The sequence below is a fragment of the Xenopus laevis genome, chromosome 2L, assembly GCF_017654675.1.
Source record: "Xenopus laevis strain J_2021 chromosome 2L, Xenopus_laevis_v10.1, whole genome shotgun sequence".
In the NCBI taxonomy this organism is placed as follows: Eukaryota; Metazoa; Chordata; class Amphibia; order Anura; family Pipidae; genus Xenopus; species Xenopus laevis.
The window spans coordinates 46,655,279-46,675,057 of record NC_054373.1 but is presented as its reverse complement, the minus strand read 5'-3'; the positions used below and the strand labels follow the sequence as shown (position 1 = coordinate 46,675,057).

Here is a 19,779-nt window from a genome sequence, read left to right as displayed (position 1 = left end):
AGAAAAAGGAATTCATTAAAAACAAATCTGGATTACTTGGATAACATGGAGACTATGGGAGATGGCCTTCCCATAATTCAGACCTATACAAATTTGTTGATAAACCAGTGTTACAGATAGGGTTGCCACCTTTTCTGGAAAAAATACCGGCCTTGCTTTTTATTTATCTTTTTTCCCTATTAATAACATTGGGCTCAAGCATCACTTTTACCAGCCAGGCCGGTAAAATACCGGCCAGGTGGCAACCCTACAAAAGTAAGACATCTGCACATAAACCATAGAGAATTAACAAAAAGAAAAACAAAAATCCGAATTGATCAGAAATGGCATTTATTTGGGTCCCATATCAAAAACGTTATTTTCAACTTTTGATACTATTTCATTTTCTTTTTGAATGCAAATAGCCACTGACCTATTTTATAATGTTACATTGTGTCTAATCCAGAGGAATACATGTATTCGCACATACATATGGCAAGCAGCACAATTAAAATTCTCTTTATTTGCAATATGATTGCATGTATCTGATGAGCGAACCCTACAGAAAAGGCATTCCAGCACGCACTACATATAACATCACAATAACAACATACACCCCAATGGTTCCTATAGTTACATGTGCAAAACTGTCACAGTCTGCAAACTGAAATTCCTATGGATTGTATAATGAATCCACAACTGATGATTGTAATTAGTCCGTAGCTGCCCATTCTGATCAGTTTTAAAGGATTAGGTCCATAAAATTAACAAACTAATAAATACAGGGTTTGGGAGGAAGGGCAAATAGAGGACCATGCAAATGATATGTCCATAAAAGCAAAACACTACTAAATATCATATGAATGACTTGTTATCTGAAGCTAAAATCCTGTAGGAACAAGTACATTTGTAATTAAAAACAAACCGTAAAGATAAAATTACCAGGGAATGGAAGGGCACACTAGAGCAGCTTTAAGCATTAAAAATGTGATGTAAATTGCAAGACATCTATTAAAACATCTTACTTTTTTTGGATATGAAACAACCTTAAAATTTATGATATCAATTATAAGTAGGGTGTATGTTGAGGGTATAGCTTCTTGCACAGAAAATTCCTTTGTATGTGTATCTACAGAACAGTATGGGTGGGAGCAGTCATACTGCTCCATGGAGAAAGTGTGTGTGAGCTTATAGATGAATAAATAGGTATAACTCCCATTCCAAAAATTAAAACCACTCCCTGGAGGTTACAAAGGTTTTGCAGGGCACAGCCTTGTATCTCAGATTTTGATGTGATGCAAAAGAATGTGACATGGGCACAGACCAAAGCAGGTAGGAACGAAGATTTGTTTAGTAAAGCTTCTAGCAGACACACAACTGAGAAGCTGAACTTTTACTATACTGTTGCCCTTTAAAAAAATGAAAATATACTTCATTACCTTTATTCCAGCTATAGTAATATGGCCTGTACCACATGAGCAGTTGAGGGTAGTTTCTACGAATACATAATATGACTCATGTCTATTCATAAACCAGCATTGTTGGCCTGTTGTTCTCAGTGGAGAATGTTTAGATTTAAGGCAGCTCCCACACTTTTTAAGGCAAATAAGCAGCAAAGGGATGTTCTGTGCACCAAATAACCTATACCTTTAGTATATTCCTTTTCGAAAGTGACGTCACATGATATGAAGAACACAAGCAAGGATGCAATAATGTGTTGGGCCGGCAGACTTGTGCCGTGCACTTCAAAGTGGTACATTCGGAATGTAAGAAATGCCCATACAAGGTTCCACACCTTATTTATCATGTAAACGTGTGCGCATACAGCTATGGTTTTCATGGTGGGTAACTCTGTCCATAAGGCCACGTGTAGCATTAAAAGACACAGCTGATAACATCACTGGCAGCACTTACTCTTCTGCTCAGGAACATATGGAAAGTGCAAGGCGTTTCAGACAATAAGTCACATACAAACAGTAGTTGGGACTAATAACAGTAGTAGAACCTAATGTACAGCAGAAATGCTATAGGCAATTAAATATAGGACGTTTTCTTACCACCATTTCAGAACATTCTTCCAGAGCTGCTGCATTTGTCTCCAGCAATTATCTGGGCTTGATATTCCTGTAGCCAGAACCTTGCATAAACCTCTGCTATCTGAACAGCTACAGGGTCTGGTGAAAGACATTCACAGATTCAGGGGCTACAAGGTCATTACTTTGTCAGTTACTATGTTGCCTATTAGCAGGCAATTACTAAGTGCACCAAAGCAAGGCTGATTAAACTGTAAACTAGTGACATAAGGAGACATTTACAAGTCTCAGGTACGTAATTAGCTCAGTACCAAAACAACCTTCTACAAGGCAGTTACGACTAATAAATTAAAATTTACTATAACGAAAACTCTTCTTATAAAATCAGCTTGAAACACTTCCTAATAAAGTCCATATCTGTCTCACTGCATCCAGTGGGGAGAAGCATGCGCAGGGCCGGAGTCCTGGAACAGAATTTGCTGCCATTAAGCAAAGATCTGACAGAATGTTGCTCACAATCAACAAGTTACAGTAGTGAGACATGGAAGCAGAACAGGAAAAATATTTTGGGAAAGAAATGGATCTTCCCTCACTGGATATCAAGTCAGAATGTGAGCTCTAAAAGTCTGGACCCATGGGACTTTCGGTTTTGAAAGGGCTCTCTCGGTTTTCTTCTTCCTTCAGGCCTAAGTTTCGACCAGGCCGAATCTTTAAAAGAAAAAAACACAGAAAACTAAGGTCAGTATCTGCACATTTAGGCCAATTTCAAGAGGAAGGTGATTACAAAAACTCAAGTCAGCTGAAATGGAATCACCCTCTGCAGCTCATCTTCACTTAAACACACGATAAAACACACCAAGGGATAGACACACAAAACAGGTAAGGTTGCCACCTTTTTAAAAAAAATTTACTGGCCAGTGGTGGGACGGTAACTAAATTGCTGGACCGTGACATAAAAGGGAACGGAGCCAAGGGTAAATGGGCGGGCTGTGTCGCAAAAAAGGGACGGGCTGTGATGCAAAAGGGGGCGGGCCCCATCGCGAGAGTGGTTTTTTTTGCGGAGGGCCAAGGGCTTTTGTTAAGGGTATTACAAATTTACCGGCAATGTAGCTGCCGGTAATTTGTAATACCGGCCCTGGCCCTGGCAGGTGTTTTACCGGTAAAATACCGGCCGGGTGGCAACCCTAATTACAGGTCTATAAGTAAGTTGTCATTTTGCCTATATAAATCCTGCCGTTGCTAATCTCTTCTTTTATAAGTGCCCCCCGTTGCCCTGCACTGGTAAAACGGGTGTGTTTGCCTCAGAAATACTACTGTTTATATAAATAAGCTGCTGTGTAGCAATGGGTGCAGCCATTCAAATACAGTTAGGTCCATAAATATTTGGACACAGACAACTTTTTTTCTAATTTTGGTTCTGTACATTACCACAATGAATTTTAAATTAAACAACTCAGATGCAGTTGAACTGCAGAGTTTCAGCTTTAATTCAGTGGGTTAAACAAAAAGATTGCATAAAAATCTGAGGAACTAAAGCCTTTTTTTAACACAATCACTTCATTTCAGGGGCTCAAAAGTAATTGGCCCAGGGGCTCAAAAGTAATTGGACAATTGATTCAAAGGCTTTTTCATGTGCAGGTGCGGGCAATTCCTTTGCTATGTCATTATCAATGAAGCAGATAAAAGCCCTGGAGTTGATTTGAGGGGGTACTTGTATGTGGAAGATTTTGCTGTGAATAGACAACATGCGGTCAAAGGAGCTCTCCATGCAGGTGAAACAAGCCATCCTTAAGCTGCAAAAACAGAAAAAACCCATCCGAGAAATTGCTACAATATTGGGAGTGGCAAAATCTACGGAAAGAAACCACTGGTGAACTCAGCAACGCAAAAAGACCGGGACGTCCACGGAAGACCACAGTGGTGGATGATTGCAATATCATTTCCATGGTGAAGAGAAACCCCTTCACAACAGCCAAACAAGTGAACAACATTCTCCAGGAGGTAGGCCTATCAATATCCAAGCCTACCATAAAGAGAAGTCTGCATGAAAGTAAATACAGAGGGTGCACTGCAAGGTGTAAGCCACTCATAAGCATCAAGAATAGAACGGCTCATAGAGACCCCAAAGAATACATATCCAACAACTTAGACCCTGTCTTACAAGAATACCGCAGGAAAACCACCACCTGGGCCAACCTTCCTCTTTCCCTAGTGAGAAGGGCGAACCTTGTCAAGATGGTATTCCTGCCTAAATTCTTATATAAGCTTCATAATGCCCCAGCATATATACCCCAAAGCTGGTTTAAACAACTGGACAAAATCACCAGCTCCTTTCTCTGGGAGAATCGAGCCCCCCGCATCAGTTTGACAGCCCTCCAGGCTCCTGCATCAGGGGGAGGCCTGGCGTTGCCAAATTTTTTACTCTATTACCACGCCTCACAACTGGTTTATGCTCACTGGTGGCTGACGTTTGATATGAATAATCATGCCCTTTTGGCGGAAGCGGCATGTGCCACCTCACTTGAGGCTCTGGCAAATCATTTGTACAGAGGAGAGAACTCAGTTTTTCCTCAGACTTCATCTATGACCCCAGTGATAAAATTTTTTAATCTATATATTGAGCGCATGTACCCCCACCTAGACACCTGGTCACCTGGAACCCCCTTATGGGAAAATCCCAAACTCCAGCACTTTAGGGGGCTTCCCGATTCTGGGCTTTGGGCGTCTATGGGATACATCAATATATATAAATACTTAACCGAAATTGTAGAGAGAGGGCAGCTTAAACCCTTCCAGACCCTACTAATATGATATTTCGCTATCTGCAATTGAGTCATGCCTTCCAGGCCCAGTTTCGGGTTCGTCCTTTAAACTTAAACCAATGCTCGCTTGAACGATACCTCAGGCAGCCAGGGCTGCAAAAAGCCATATCATGGATTTATGCTATTTTACTGAAATCCTCGGGCTCACATATGGAACGTTTACGCCTAAAATGGGAAGTGGATATCCCAGTTCTGGATGAGGAGGCTTGGACGGGTGTCATAGAGCAGATTCCAGAACTTTTCATGTCTAATAGGGATAGACTGATACAGATAAAATTTTTCAACAGGGTGTATCTTGCTCCCCAACGGCTTGCCAAGATCTACCCGGGACCGCCAGACACCTGCTACAAATGTGGGGTAGAGGTTGGTACTCTCTTCCATGTGTTTTGGGAATGCCCTAGTATTCAAGGTTACTGGGGGAGAGTACTAGATTTTATTCAATCTAGTTTTGACTTACCGAATATTCGCTCCCCGGAGCTATGTCTAATGGGTCACACTGAACCACTTACTTTCCCCCAGTGCCAGAGATTGTTTTATTTGCAATTACTTTATTATGCTAAGAAAGCCATTTTGTTGACTTGGAAGGATACTTCCCCTCCCTCTTTAAGTCGATGGAAACGACTGATAAACGAAATTCTCCCCTTCAGAAGGCAGTGTATTTAGCTAGAGGGTGCCCGGAAAAATTCCGATATGGAGATATGGGGTCCTTGGCTTGAGTTGCCTGACACTGCTACTCACTCATTTCAAGCATTGACTTAGGCATGGTGATATTGCTCCTCATGAAGCTAATGCATGTATATTGCTTTGTAGTACCTAATATGTAACCTTTGGTAGACAATTGTAAGACTCTCTTTTCTTCTGTACTTTGTATGTCTTTTTGAAAAAAGTTAATAAAAACAAATTTTAAAAAAAAAGAATAGAACGGCTAGATTGGACTTTGCTAAAATACATCTAAAAAAGCCAGCACAGTTCTTTGGACAGATGAAATCCAGATCAACCTCTACCAGAATGATGGCAAGAAAAAAGTATGGAGAAGGCATGGAACAGCTCATGATCCAAAGCATACCACATCATCTGTAAAACATTTGGGAGGCAGTGTGATGGCTTGGGCGTGAATGGCTGCCAGTGGCACTGGGACACTAGTGTTTATTGATGATGTGACAAAGGACAAAAGCAGCCGAATGAATTCTGAGGTGTTCAGAGGCATACTGTCTGCTCAAATCCAGCTAAATGCAGTCAAATTGATTTGGAGGCATTCCATAATGACCAAAAACATAGAGCCAAAGCAACCCAGGAGTTTATTAAAGCAAAGAAGTGGAATATTGTTGAATGGCCAAATCAGTCACCTGATCTGAACCCAATTGAGCATGCATGTCACTTGTTGAAGACTAAACTTCGGACAGAAAGGCCCACAAACAAACAGCAACTGAAACCTGAAAGTTGTCTGTCCAAATATTTATGGACCTAACTGTACCTGTGAATATATCCCCTATACCTCCTGCCCACCTCTGAAGTCTCAAGGTCCGTTTCCTCTATGGCCGCAAAGCAGGACAAAACCAAATCAATTTTGCAGCTTTAGATATTCATGACATAGGCCAGTTAATTTACTAGTGAACAGGTACAGACAATACTGCAAGACCAACATAGACAAGTTAAGGTCTATTGCTATACTTTACCTGGAAAGGTTGGCTAATGCCTGCTAAACACTGTAAATTATGACAGTGATAGCAAAGAAGAAATTCTCCTCCGTCGAGAGGAATATCATCTGCATTCATGTAAACCTGTAACAGAAGAAATCATTTATAGCTTCGGTTATTTTTATTACTATGAGTTTGCAAAAAACAATTATGAAGAGATCACACACCCAATTAAGAAGGTGAACATTACCAAAATTAAATATTACCAAAATATATACTTAGTGCAGCTAAGTCATGGAGTGTGGCTGCATTTTTTTCTGCAGCAGCTTATGAGGAAATAGCACAACAGCATTGCCCAGGGTCACATTCTCATGTCTTAAGTGCCTTTTGGGACCCCCAACAAGTGCCTAATGCCAGGAAACAGATTGAGTTCAATCAATAAATTGTGAAGACGAATGTAGTCTTAATGTATAAGGAAAGTTAATTTCACTGGGGGTTGCCTAACATCGGTGAGTGATTTTAATAGCTTAAAGGGATACTGTCATGGGAAAACGTTTCAAAAGAAATCCATTTTTCAAAAGAGCAAACAGATTTTGTTATATCCAATTTTGAAATCTGACATGGGGTTAGACATGTCAATTTCCAGCTGCCTCCAGTCATGTGACTTGTGCTCTGATATACTTTAATCATTCTTTACTGCTGTACTGCAAGTTGGAGTCATATCACTGCCCTCTCCCCTCCCCCAGCAGCCTTAGGGCTCTTACTGACGAGCATTTTTACCTGCGCTCCCCTGCGTTCCATTTTTCTGCGTTCAGCCGCAGGGGAGCGCAGGAATAGACGCATTCGATTTTTTCCTGCGTTTGGCGCCTACACGCGCCTGTGTGAGTACAGCCCCATTGGAAAAAATCAAATGCGTCTATTCCTGCGCTCCCCTGCGGCTGAACGCAGAAAAACAGAACGCAGCGTAGCGCAGGTAAAAACGCTCGTCAGTAAGAGCCCTAACAATAGAACGATGGGAAGGTAACGAGATAGCAGCTCCCTAACACAAGATAACAGCTCCCTGGTCTAAGAACAGCACTCAATAGTAAAAACCCATGTCCCACTGAGACACATTCAGTTACATTGAGAAGGAAAAACAGCAGCCTGCCAGAAAGCATTTCTCTCCTAAAGTGCAGGCACAAGTCACATGACTGGGGCAGCTGGGAAACTGACAAATGTCTAGCCCCATGTCAGATTTCAAAATTGAATATAAAAAAATCTGTTTGCTCTTTTGAGAAATGGATTTCAGTTCAGAATTCTGCTGGAGCAGCACTATTAACTGATGTGTTTTGGAATATAACATGTTTTTCCATGACAGTATCCCTTTAAGTAACACCCCCGGCACTCGTTAGCAGAAAACTGCTCTGGACTGGTTCTTTTTTACACTATTGCACATGAGCAACCACTAACAAGCAAAGAAGATTGTGATGTGGTGCTCGTACAGAAGCTCCCCTGGCCGGGGCAGTTTTCTGCAAACAGGAGCACTGGGCTGGGGTATCAGGTAAGCAATTATAATCACTGGGGGGTGCCTAACACCCCCTCAGTGTTTTTAACTTTCGTTCTCCTTCAAGAGCTTTTCCTTTGACATTGGATTCGAGTGCCAAGTTCTTCTGACTTGAAACGATTCATGTAACTTTCCGGCATCCCTAGCACAATCCAGGTGTCCCATCATCCCCAGTTCAATCCAAACCTCCAGGTGTCCAAAGCATCCCTTGTGCAACCAAAATCTCTGGATGTAACCTAAACTTTAAGGTGTCACAAAATCCCTAGTGAAACCCAAAGCCTAGTCTGCTATTAAGAGCTATAAATCTTAACAGAAAAAATAACTACATGTCTTCCATGCAATTTATAGTTTTTTGGTTTGTAGTGATAGGGTGGAACATTCAGCACAAAACAAATGCTGCACTACTGTGGCACAATCGCTAATACTCACCTGATTACAGTCTTCACTAAAGGAAATTTCATCATCTTTAACCCAAGCGTAAGTGACATAATCATTTGTATGTCTAAAGCCAACCTAGAAAAGCCCAAAACCAGAATGAATAAAGAGCACAAATCATAAATATGAATACACTGTATATGTGGAAAAAAAGGGAAAGAGCTCAGTCATTGCTAGCGCTAGCCACCAGTATCAAGTCAATGTTTTATTGAGCCCTGGGTTCTGAAACCTGTGTCTATCCCATCAGGGGACATTTTTGTGGGACGAGGCTACCAACAGTAGGGTTTCCATTGGATAAATTATTTACTATATGAACATATTGCAGTTGATTATCTCTATGTAGGGAGGTTAAATCTTACTAAATATTAATTATTCCCTGACAGTTAGATATGCAGGTCGACTAAAAGTTGACCCACACCCAACCCTAACACGCCTGTGCCCAACCCGACCTGGCAAGGCACCTCTATTTATAGAACCACGCATATAAACAGTAACTGATGAAACAGAAGCCAGGGAGAGTAAGGTTGTGGGCAGGGAGGGTGGAAGGGAGAGTGCAGCTTGAACCGTTCCACAACCTGCAAAACCCTTGTGAATGTTGGCCAAATGCACCCAACCCACACTACTGCCTGTGTGTAAAAAAAAAAATTACATATTACAGGTATAGGATCTGTTATCCAAAAAATGTGTTACCCAGAAAGCTTGGAATTAAGAAAAGCCATTTCCTGTAGACTCCATTTTATCAAAACAATACACATTTTTAAAAATGATTTCCTTTTTCTCTGTAGTAATAAAACAGTACCTTGTACTTCATCCAAACTAAGATATATTAATTAATTCTTATTGGAAGCAAAACCATCTTATTGGGTTTATTTAATGTTTACATGATTTTCTAGTAGACTTAAGGTCTGAAGATCCAAATTACAGAAAGATCCATTATCTGGAAATACCCAGGTCCCGAGCATTCTGGATAATAGGTCCCATACCTGTATAAGAAATGAACTACACTCTACTGTAAAATATTAGAATAGTTAAAGTCCCCTCTTCTATTATCTTTCTTAAAGAACTTGGCCTTGTCATGGAACTCATCATTGACTTCTAATACACAAAAACTCTATTTAACAGTAGAAGATGTATTATTCCTCAGTTTGCTCTCAGTTTATGTTTTCTGATAATACAGGTTGGCTATCATATGAACTGCGTATTATGGCATAATCCCATATTTGATAATAAAATATCTTTGCAACATGGGGCCAGTAATCTTTTTTCACTGACATCGTAAATCGTCATTGTATCATGATTATCTTTAAGGAGCTAAAAGTGGAAAGAACTAGCATATCTTATCTGTGAAAAGACAATTCAAGGAACTGTACTTTCTGGAATATGCCATGCACTTTGGTGAAATACAAAAATGTGAACTATTTAAGGGAAGGAGCATTGCTATCAAATAACTGGTTTCCTGCCCTGCAAGATCACAAATCACTATGTCAGTTGTATATTCTCTGTCCGGGTTATATTTAGTGTGTGGGAATGCTGTAGCCTGATCACAATCTGTTAAAGTGCATATCAGTCATAAAAAAATCATTTAAGGGCTGATTTACTAACATTTGGAAAAATCATTTAACAAAACTCCATCTGTTGCCTGTGCTTTCTGGAAAACAGAATCATTGAGAGGAAAAGTTTATTGTTTTCACTGAGCTTTTTATTCTCATATTTACATTTGTACTTATAAAATAGGATCTGTGGAGCTCAGTATGGGCTTTCTCTGAACTTCACTTAAAGGGATACTGTCATGGGAAAAACCTTTTTTTTCAAAATGAATCAATTAATAGTGCTGCTCCAGCACCATGGGGCTAGACATATTGTCAATTTCCCAGCTGCCCCTGGTCATGTGACTTGTGCCTGCACTTTAGGAGAGAAATGCTTTTTGGCAGGCTGCTGTTTTTCCTTCTCAATGTAACTGAATGTGTCTCAGTGGGACATGGGTTTTTACTATTGAGTGTTGTTCTTAGATCTACCAGGCAGCTGTTATCTTGTGTTAAGGAGCTGTTATCTGGTTACCTTCCCATTGTTCTTTTGTTTGGCTGCTGGGAGGGAAAAGGGAGGGGGGTGATATCACTCCAACTTGCAGTACAGCAGTAAAGAGTGATTGAAGTTTATCAGAGCACAAGTCACATGACTTGGGGCAGCTGGGAAATTGACAATATGTCTAGCCCCATGTCAGATTTCAAAATTGAATATAAAAAAATCTGTTTGCTCTTTTGAGAAATGGATTTCAGTGCAGAATTCTGCAGGAGCAGCACTATTAACCGATGCGTTTTGAAAAAAAACATGTTTTCCCATGACAGTATCCATTTAAGCAATTAAAATTTCAGTGCAGAATTCTGCTGGAGCAGCACTATTGACTGATTTATTTTGAAAACATTTTTTTTCCCATGACAGTATCCCTTTAACACAGAAATGAGTCGTATTTGTGCTTATGAGTACACTATCAAGATATGTGGAAATTTCCACTCCAGTATAGACAGAACTATATGTGCACATAATCAGCTATAGTCTAATGCTGAACTGTCTATAAGGCAATGTATGAGGGAGAGCCATACTTTTCCTTTAAAGATTTGCATTTTGCTACATACTTACAATAATCTAAGAAACAATTTATTATAATTAGATGTAAATGCAGGTTAATGATGATCTTTTATGACCAAGCATATAGCTGTAAGGGCAAAGATTAGTAGTTCCATGGGTGGAGGACATGTATGTAAAATACCAAAAAGCATGGGTGCTCTCATTGGACAGGTGATTATCATTTAAGAGTGCCAGCAAAACATTTGAGTTTATGCCCCTGAAACGTGGATTCTTTTCACATCTGTGGCTGTAATAAGGGCACTAAGGGCCTGTTTCACTAAAAGGAAAATATTTGCATTTGTAGCATGTATGCAACGAATTCAGGATTTGGCCGAATCAAATTCCCAAAGAAACTCTCCTTAACCACCTATTCCTGAGCTTGGTTTAAAGGGGACCTGTCATCCAGACACAAAAAGCTGTATAATAAAAGTCCTTATCAAATTAAATACAATTTCTATTTTTTATTAACGCATTCATAGCTGTTGTAAGCTCATTTAAGCATCTCAGCTGTCAATCAAATATTGTCTGCTCCTCCTCTATGCCCTGGGCAGACAAGTACTTTCACTTTCCATTCAGCACTCCCCACATTCCCCTTTTCTCTTCACCGTTTAATTATGTAGCCAGGGCATGGGGATGGACATTGGGTCCCCAATTCTGGTGCACAAACAAGATTCTGAGATGATGGAAGGCTTGCCTTAATAACAGTGTCCACAAAATGGCTCCTGCCTGCTTGCTATAATTATGAATTCCCAGACTGAAGGAAATAAGATTCAAATAATTTATACAGTGTAATTAAAGTTCATTTTGCTTGACTGATGTGATAAAATAGGATTATGAATATTTTTGTTGGGTGACAGGTCCCCTTTAACCATTTCAGTGCTCAAACCCAGCAGAACTTTTTATCAAAGTACATTGTGCCCGTGTAAACCGCCATTGTACATGTCCTGTTTGCAGATGTTACTAATTATGTGTCAGGGGAAATGGCTGCCAGGTTAAAGCTGTTATTTGTTTTAGGAAAATGTGATGGAGCTGGCAAATGGAGGTGGTACATGCAGTACAAATGATGTGGCTTGGGTGGGGGAAATATGCCCAACTTATATACTTGGTAGGAAAATGTAGGCTTTAGATGTTCTTTAAATGTGAAACCTGCCCCTCCGAGTATCCCACAATCAGTGTCAGAACTACAAGGGGTGTGATTGCACCTCTGCCCGCACCATCTCGGAGCCTGCGGCGAACGCGTGGAAATCTGCCATGAAAGTTGTTTCTGGGGGGGGCTAGCTGCACTCCCTGCACCCGGACTCTGCACCTAATAGTTACACCAGCCATAATGTCAAACGGACATGCTATCATAGTTTCACTAAGGGGATGCCTAGGGCCAAAATGCTGATTTCAATTGGCCAAGGCCCAGAATCAATGGTGTGACCTTATTACTTACCTCTCACAGTAAGCTAAACAAGGTACAGCCCCAGCTTTGCAAAAGACATGCATACAGTAAAACCAAGTTACTTTGCTTGTGAGATAGCATGAGAACATACCCTGTAAAGACCAATCCAATCCCAGGTGCTGCTGGGAAAGTCTTTTGCCACTGAATAGCTTATCAAGGAATCATGGTCTGCGTTCCATTCCCCTTCAGGTTTCAGTGTAACAGAAGGTGTAAGGATGAGGGGCTTCAACTGCAAAAAGTTAGAGTTAAAGGATTTTTTTCAGTTCACATTATATATATTATGTTACATGTAGTTATTAAGACGAATTAGCCTCATTTTCCTCCCTCTTATACAGGTCAGATTAGGTCAGTAACTTTACAAAATGTTAACAATTGAAACAAGTTCAGTACTGCCCAACTTTAAAAAACATAGTTGTTCAAATTTATTTTTAAACCATAACTAAAATGCATTACATCTAACAAAGAAAAAACAACAGGTGGGGCTAAGTATAAGGACAGGTACATTTCCTAAAGTATATTGCCCCAATACATATCTCAAATTTTGTTATATTTTAATCCAAGTACTGTTGGAGTGCAGAGCACATACATATAAAAGCGCTACTGACAATATCAATATCATAGATGATATTTAAATGAGACCTAAACCCTAAGATCAAATATAGATAGAAATTCCATATTTATATACTTAAAAGTTCCAGCCTAAAGGTTGAGCATCTCTACAACAATAATGATCCAGGCCTTCAAAGTTGTCACAGTAATGTGAATCTGAATTAACTACTCATCGGCCTGGTATTGTTCAATTTATATTCTGTATATTCAGTGTATAGTGAGTCTGTCCCTAAGCTCATGTAATTGACAGAGCATGTGCAGTCAATCAGGACAAAAAAGTTGGGGAGATAGATAAGGCATCGTCAGAGGAATAGATCTTCCCTGCTAAAGGACTATGGTTGCTTTGCGCTGTTGTTAAACTTTAATAACCCTCTAATTTAAAGGAACAGTTACACCAAAAAATTAAAGTGAATTAAAGTTATGAAAATATAGTATACTGATTGCACTGCACTCATACAACTGGTGTGTTTGCTGCAGGATCCTCAACAGAAAACAGATAAGCTCTGCGGTATGCAATGGGATTCTTCCATTATGTATCCTGTGCTTGAATGGCTGCCCCCATAGCTGCACAGCAGCTTGTTTATCTAAACTATAATAGTTTTTCTGAAGCAGTTTTACCAGTGTAGGGCAATAGAACATTATATTGCTATTCTTTTAAAACACTTTCAAATTCTGGCATTACTATTCCTTAAGACATAAAGTCTGGCACAATCTCTTATCAAATAGGTTCTACTAGTGTACTTTTTTATAGGTTAATGAGTACTATGCACTGTACCTGCAAGGTGAAGGTCCCAGTTACTGGTTTGTGGTCACTGATGCCATAGCTCATGTGACTTGTGTATTTATCCAAACTGACTTTTAAAAACTCTTCAAAGTCTGAACCGGTGGTTTCACCAGGGTCACTACCTGAAACGTCCTTCAACTTCCAAAGAATACGATCTGTCCATGCTGGCTTACGCTTCTTGCTGCTAAAATGGTGGAATATAACACAGCATTTGGCATGGAAAATAAACAAACATTATATCACAGATTTGGTATATATAACACTTCATTTAATGATTCCTAAAATCTAGGTGAATGACAGTGATGGGTTATTGTAAGTGTCCCACATGTTACAATCAGTTAAAAAAAAAAAAAGTTTTAAGATGATACATTATGAAGACACAATAAGGGCAGGGAGACACGCGGAGATTCGGGGAGATTTAGACTAATCTCCCTGAACTGCCTTCCCGTCGGCTAGAATCTATAATTTTTACAAGGTGTTAATGCTCAGTCAATACTTACACCCCTTCTACATTTGCATTCTTCCTTCTCTTTTTTCCTTATTTTTCTCTTTGCTTAGCCATCAGCTTTAAGGCTCCACCCCTTCCCAGCATTAGCTACATATGATTACCTATTTACTAGATGCCCTTTCCTTTCTCCATTACTAGTCTTTTCTTTTGGCTTTCTACCACAACTTCTGCATGCTGACGTTTTGCCCCATGCTTTCTACTTTCTTCTCATTTTCCCAACTCTATTTTTAACAAATTTTACTTACCAAATTCACATGACTTATTCCTATTTTAGCAACAAGTTATTTCTGTATAGACACATTATTTTGTCCTTCTCCCATCACTATTCACTTGCACTTATTCAACTCTATAGTTTTCTTTGATTTCCTTCTACTTTTACTGATCTTCCTCTACTTGCAAGCGCTACTTTTATTTACCCATCTTCTTGTGGTTTTTATCTACTTTCTTTTTTCCATCTCAGTCATTAACTTCCTTTGCTTACCAATCTTTCTATCTCTCCACCAAAACCCCTACACTGTTACCAACATTCCAACATGTTACTAATATTACTAATAGTTTTGGTCTTTTACTTTCTATTTTGTACACCTGTCCTGCTAAAAATGTCTATCCCTTCTTAGTTACCATTTTTTTCATCCAAGGATTATTTGTCTGCTCTAACACCTTCCCCCAGGACTGAAAACATCAAATGCTGACATGAAATGAGTAAATGTTGATTTGAAATTAGCCAGTTTCTATAAACATCTTTGATTGGCTTAGTAAGTGAATAAAGTGATGGAAATGGAAACTACTAAAGACGCAAGATGACCAATGAACATACTCTAGCACAGTAAGGAATCGTCAACCACACGACTAATACCTAAAGACAAACTAAAGGCAAATATCTGATATTACGGAACAAAAAGAGAGTGTCCTTTTAAATGTCTAATGTTACATATAACCATACAAAAGCATCTTGAAAACTTTCTTTTATGCATTTTGAAGTGTTAAATAAATTCTTTGCCCTAGGTTTTCATAGTTCAATCACTACCACCATAGTCACATCTACGAACATTAACTAATGCCATCCGCCCCTAAATAAGTATGTTAATCCAAATGCTGATCCTCAAATTATTTGAAGAATTTCTAATTTTTCTAGTAGTAGCTGAAAAAAATAAAATAAAAGCACAGATCTACCATGTTAGCTTCCCAGTTGTATTATAGGATTATAGGGGGAATACCACTTCTTTAGGTGCAACAGGGTGCAGTAATAAGGACAACACTCCAAATGTTTCAGTCCTACAGATATTTAGCAAGCTGCAGTATTTTGCTCTTAGTTTATGCAAATCAGAGCCGACAAAACTAAGGCAACATGTTTTAACAGGTTTTCTAGAGGAATTAGGAGGGAATACTGCAGCATGTGTTAGTAATTTCTACGGATTATTCATTTAGTACAGTCTACTAATGGTTTTAGTTTGAGATACATATTTTTATCTTACTTAAGTCCAAAAAGTGACTTCTTCCATCTGGAAATAAAGCAAAAACATGAATGCATATAATGACAGGATATAGTGACAGGATGAAGGCCATACAGTCGTACATTAGAATTTGTGTTTGTACCTGGTATCATAAACATCAGAGTTCTGATCAAACTTATACGTCGGTTTAAACTTTAGTGGACCTTCCAGAAATCCTTGCAGAAACTGTTCTTTCTTCTTAGCAATATTTAACTATAGATTAGGAAAAAAAACCAAAGGACAAACCATATTATTGGACCTCTTCTTATTCTACAGCCAGGCCAAGTAATATAAAAACATAAACATTCATATTGTTTATTGATTTTTGTAACAGGCCCTTATAATGCAAAAAACTATTTTGAAGTATACATACATTTTAAAGCAAGACTAAACACATATTTTAAAGCAAGATACAAGGCAAATCAGAAGGACACTCTGTGAGTTAGCATACCTGATCTTTTTCCCACAGCAGGTTGTATTTATTACTGTTTATTGCTTCTCTAATAAAGTGGATCCCAAAGTCTGTAATCCTGAAGTTTAGGTCTCCAAAGCAAAACACAAGACTACAGTAACAAAAACAAAAATCAATGCATTATTATTTGCCCCTGTCCAAGAAGGACTTGACATTATTAGGAAAACATTTTTCATACAGCTGACACATCTGGAGCTTAGCGAAACACTCAGCAGTTTTAATATTATTTAAACTAGTCAGTCGCTTTTATTAATTTACTTTTTGGAACTTACTCATGATCTAGAATGTTTCCAGTATTATCGTCATCAAACTGCTGAGTGTCCAGCATCCTTTCAAAATCATCAAGCCTCTGGTTGGTGTTTTCCATGTGTGCCGGCAAATGGCAGTTCATGAAGCAAACCATGTGCCCATACACTGACATACGGACTGTTACGCCCCCTTTGTTTCCCTTTAATAGGAGAGAAAAGCAGAGTACACATGTCAACCTCCTTTGTGCTATAGCCCATTTTGTTAAATAAATTAATTCCAAACTTTTGTCTGAAAAGAGCAGTCAGACAGATAGCATCCCAATTCATATCTATGGAGCTGCTTGAATCCTTCATGAAAGATTAGGCCAAATCCCAAACTGAATCCAAACCCTAATTTTCATTTGCAACTTCGCATCACACAAACGAGCCCAAAGTCACATGATTTTAAGTATTCGCACTATGTTCGGCCAGGCACTGGACTCGGCCGAATCTGAATCCTGCTGAAAAAGGCTGAGTCCTAAACCTAAATCCAAGATTGGATGCATCACTAATTTTTACCCTACCGGAACGATTCTTATTGGGATTTCAGGCACTATAGTAAGTGATGCAGCTACTGTTACAATTCATACAGAAGTACTATGGTTGCAGAAGATCTATATATACTTTTGTAGATCACAGGTATATGTTTAATCACAATAAAATGAAATGTGTCAGGGTCTTATGTAAACAGAAATGGCCTACATATGGCTAATTGGTGTACCTGTCCGTCAACTATTTGAGCAAGAACACACCCAGAACCAGCACACAGAACTGTTCTTCCATGGGGTGATCCCCTATGTTTAAAGTGTGAAACAGGCTGCACACAACAATTCAGGGGTGTGCCCCTTTCTACTTTAAATTGATGTTGTTGTACTATAACTATATGCATTTATTGAATCATCTGGCTGGTTATTAAAGGAATAGTTCAGTGTGAAAATAAAAACTGGGTAAATAGATAGGCTGTGCAAAATAAAAAATGTTTCTAATATAGTTAGTTAGCCAAAAATGTAATGTATAAAGGCTGGAGTGACTGGATGTCTAATAAAACAGCCAGAATCCAACTTCCTGCTTTTCAGCTCTATAACTCTGAGTTAGTCAGCGACTTGAAGGAGGGCCACATGGTACATTTCTGTTCAGTGAGTTTGTAATTGATCCTCAGCATTCAGCTCAGATTCAAAAGCAATAGATATGACCCATGTGGCCCCCCCTCAAGTCTCTGATTGGTTACTGCCTGGTAGCCAGGGTAACTAGTCAGTGTAAACCAAGAGAGCTGAAAAGCAGGAAGTAGTGGTCAGACTGTCTTGTTATACATCAAATCACTCCAGCCTTTATACATTGCATTTTTGGCTAACTAACTATATCAGAAACATTTTTTATTTTGCACAGCCTACCTATTTACCCAGTTTTTATTTTTACACTGAACAATTCCTTTAATGATATGCAGTACATCTGACAATGGGGTATACCCCCGAAACATTGTGTGCAGCCTGTTTGAGGCAATACACAAGAGGGATCATGCCATGGCATAACTGCATGTGCTGCTTCTGTGTGTTCTTTATGAGTATTCTGGACATGTGCTGATTCCATTCAGCACCAGATTGTAACTTATCATAGAGTTTGGTGTGCCTATGCGTTTTGTAACCTGTCTACCATTTGATCCATTGGGCAAACATAGATTCCCCAGAATACCAACTTAATGTATCAAGAGGTCTGAAGGATTTTCAGCAAAACTCCAGGCATTTAACTACAATCCTAGCACTTCCTGAACGCCAATGAAATATATATATATATATGTAAAATTCTTTCTAATCATCAAGAATGCTTACCCAGTAGCCAAACAAGCCGGTGCGAATGTAATTGGTACGAATGTCCTGCACGAAGGGAATATGTTGGTGCTTTACAAAGGTCAGGAGAAGGAGGCCTTGCAGTCGGATAGAGGAGAGCTAAAAAACAAGCCAAAAAAAGTTTACCTTTCAGCAAATCCACGCACTGTATTTTATATAAACACACCCTAACCAATAGGAGCTTCTTCTTCTATATAATAAAGGAAAATTGTGATTCTAAAAAAAAAATCCAAAGTGCATTTTTAATAATAAATTGTTTGTATAATTTTCTTTTAAATATGTTTGGGGTAATTTTTAAAATATATTTGGGCTACCCAAAGCAGTTAAACACATTCTGATTAATCAAATCAGACCTATGAGTGATGTTTTGTCACCTGCTGTTTTCCATATGATGGCAGCAGCAGACAAATACCCTGAATGCCACAGTCTTAATGGATAGATGGTGACATTTACAAAAAAAATATCAATAAAACAAAACCATAAATAACTAGAAAAAATGTTTAATGAATAAAAAGCAATAAAGAACAAATATATTACCTTGACATAGCCGTGGGGAGCTAAAATATCCATGAGATAGATACTCCATGGATCATCAAATGCTAAATCTGATAGAAAGTTCAGAACTTTTGAATTTACTTCTTGCAAGCTGAAAAACATAAGAAAATCATAAATTCCATCATGCCACAGAGAATACCAGAAAAGGTAACTGCAATACAGACTGAAGTCTTGGTGCTGAGAATTACCTTTAATTTTTAATTTTTTAATCGTAGTAACAGTTTCCTAGACGTCCTTGCACATAAGCAAATAGTCCGATGGTGGTCTAATTAAATACTCTGATGATTTTCTAATTAAGTTGATTCCTACTAAGAATTCAGAATTTTTGCTTGGAAATATGAAACTCCTTTCTAAGGATGGAATCGCAAATATACTGGTATTGCTCAATCTAACATGGCTTCTTTCAGGAATTGACAGTATGGGGGTGGAGATGTGGAAAGACCAGATCTAGAGGGACTAGTTGATAGATGAAGCACTGACTACAATATACTTTCTAAGGCCCCTCACTATAAGCTTCAGCTCCAAGCATCTAGAGACAATCTATCCCATATCTATCACTGGTCATATGCCACAATACACAAGTATTACTGAAAAAGAATAAAGTTGGAGTATACTATATCGACAATTGTCTTGCCTTTATCACTCCATTTTTGCACCCATTTCAAAATGAGTGCTCTATGGTACTAGGATCTCTGTCTGGGCAGTTTCA

At 38.9% G+C, this 19,779-nt stretch overlaps 1 protein-coding gene across 3 annotated transcripts in view; it reads right to left on the bottom strand.

Moving 5' to 3' along the window:
* Positions 1 to 313: 313 nt before the first annotated feature.
* The window catches only part of inpp5k.L (inositol polyphosphate-5-phosphatase K L homeolog), a 36,878-nt gene continuing 17,412 nt past the window's right edge, over positions 314 to 19,779 (bottom strand). For 2 of the 3 annotated variants that reach the window (XM_018246280.2, XM_018246282.2), the window contains 11 exons: positions 19,053 to 19,161; positions 18,498 to 18,614; positions 16,657 to 16,832; positions 16,364 to 16,475; positions 16,016 to 16,125; positions 15,895 to 15,921; positions 13,903 to 14,095; positions 12,610 to 12,747; positions 8,444 to 8,527; positions 6,511 to 6,615; positions 314 to 2,720 (listed from right to left, as the gene is read on the bottom strand). In XM_018246280.2, coding sequence (XP_018101769.1) covers positions 2,631 to 2,720; positions 6,511 to 6,615; positions 8,444 to 8,527; positions 12,610 to 12,747; positions 13,903 to 14,095; positions 15,895 to 15,921; positions 16,016 to 16,125; positions 16,364 to 16,475; positions 16,657 to 16,832; positions 18,498 to 18,614; positions 19,053 to 19,161 — 1,261 coding nt within the window. In that variant the 3' untranslated portion in view covers positions 314 to 2,630. The remainder of the gene's footprint in view (positions 2,721 to 6,510; positions 6,616 to 8,443; positions 8,528 to 12,609; positions 12,748 to 13,902; positions 14,096 to 15,894; positions 15,922 to 16,015; positions 16,126 to 16,363; positions 16,476 to 16,656; positions 16,833 to 18,497; positions 18,615 to 19,052; positions 19,162 to 19,779) is intronic. The other variant, XM_018246281.2, reaches the window with a different exon arrangement.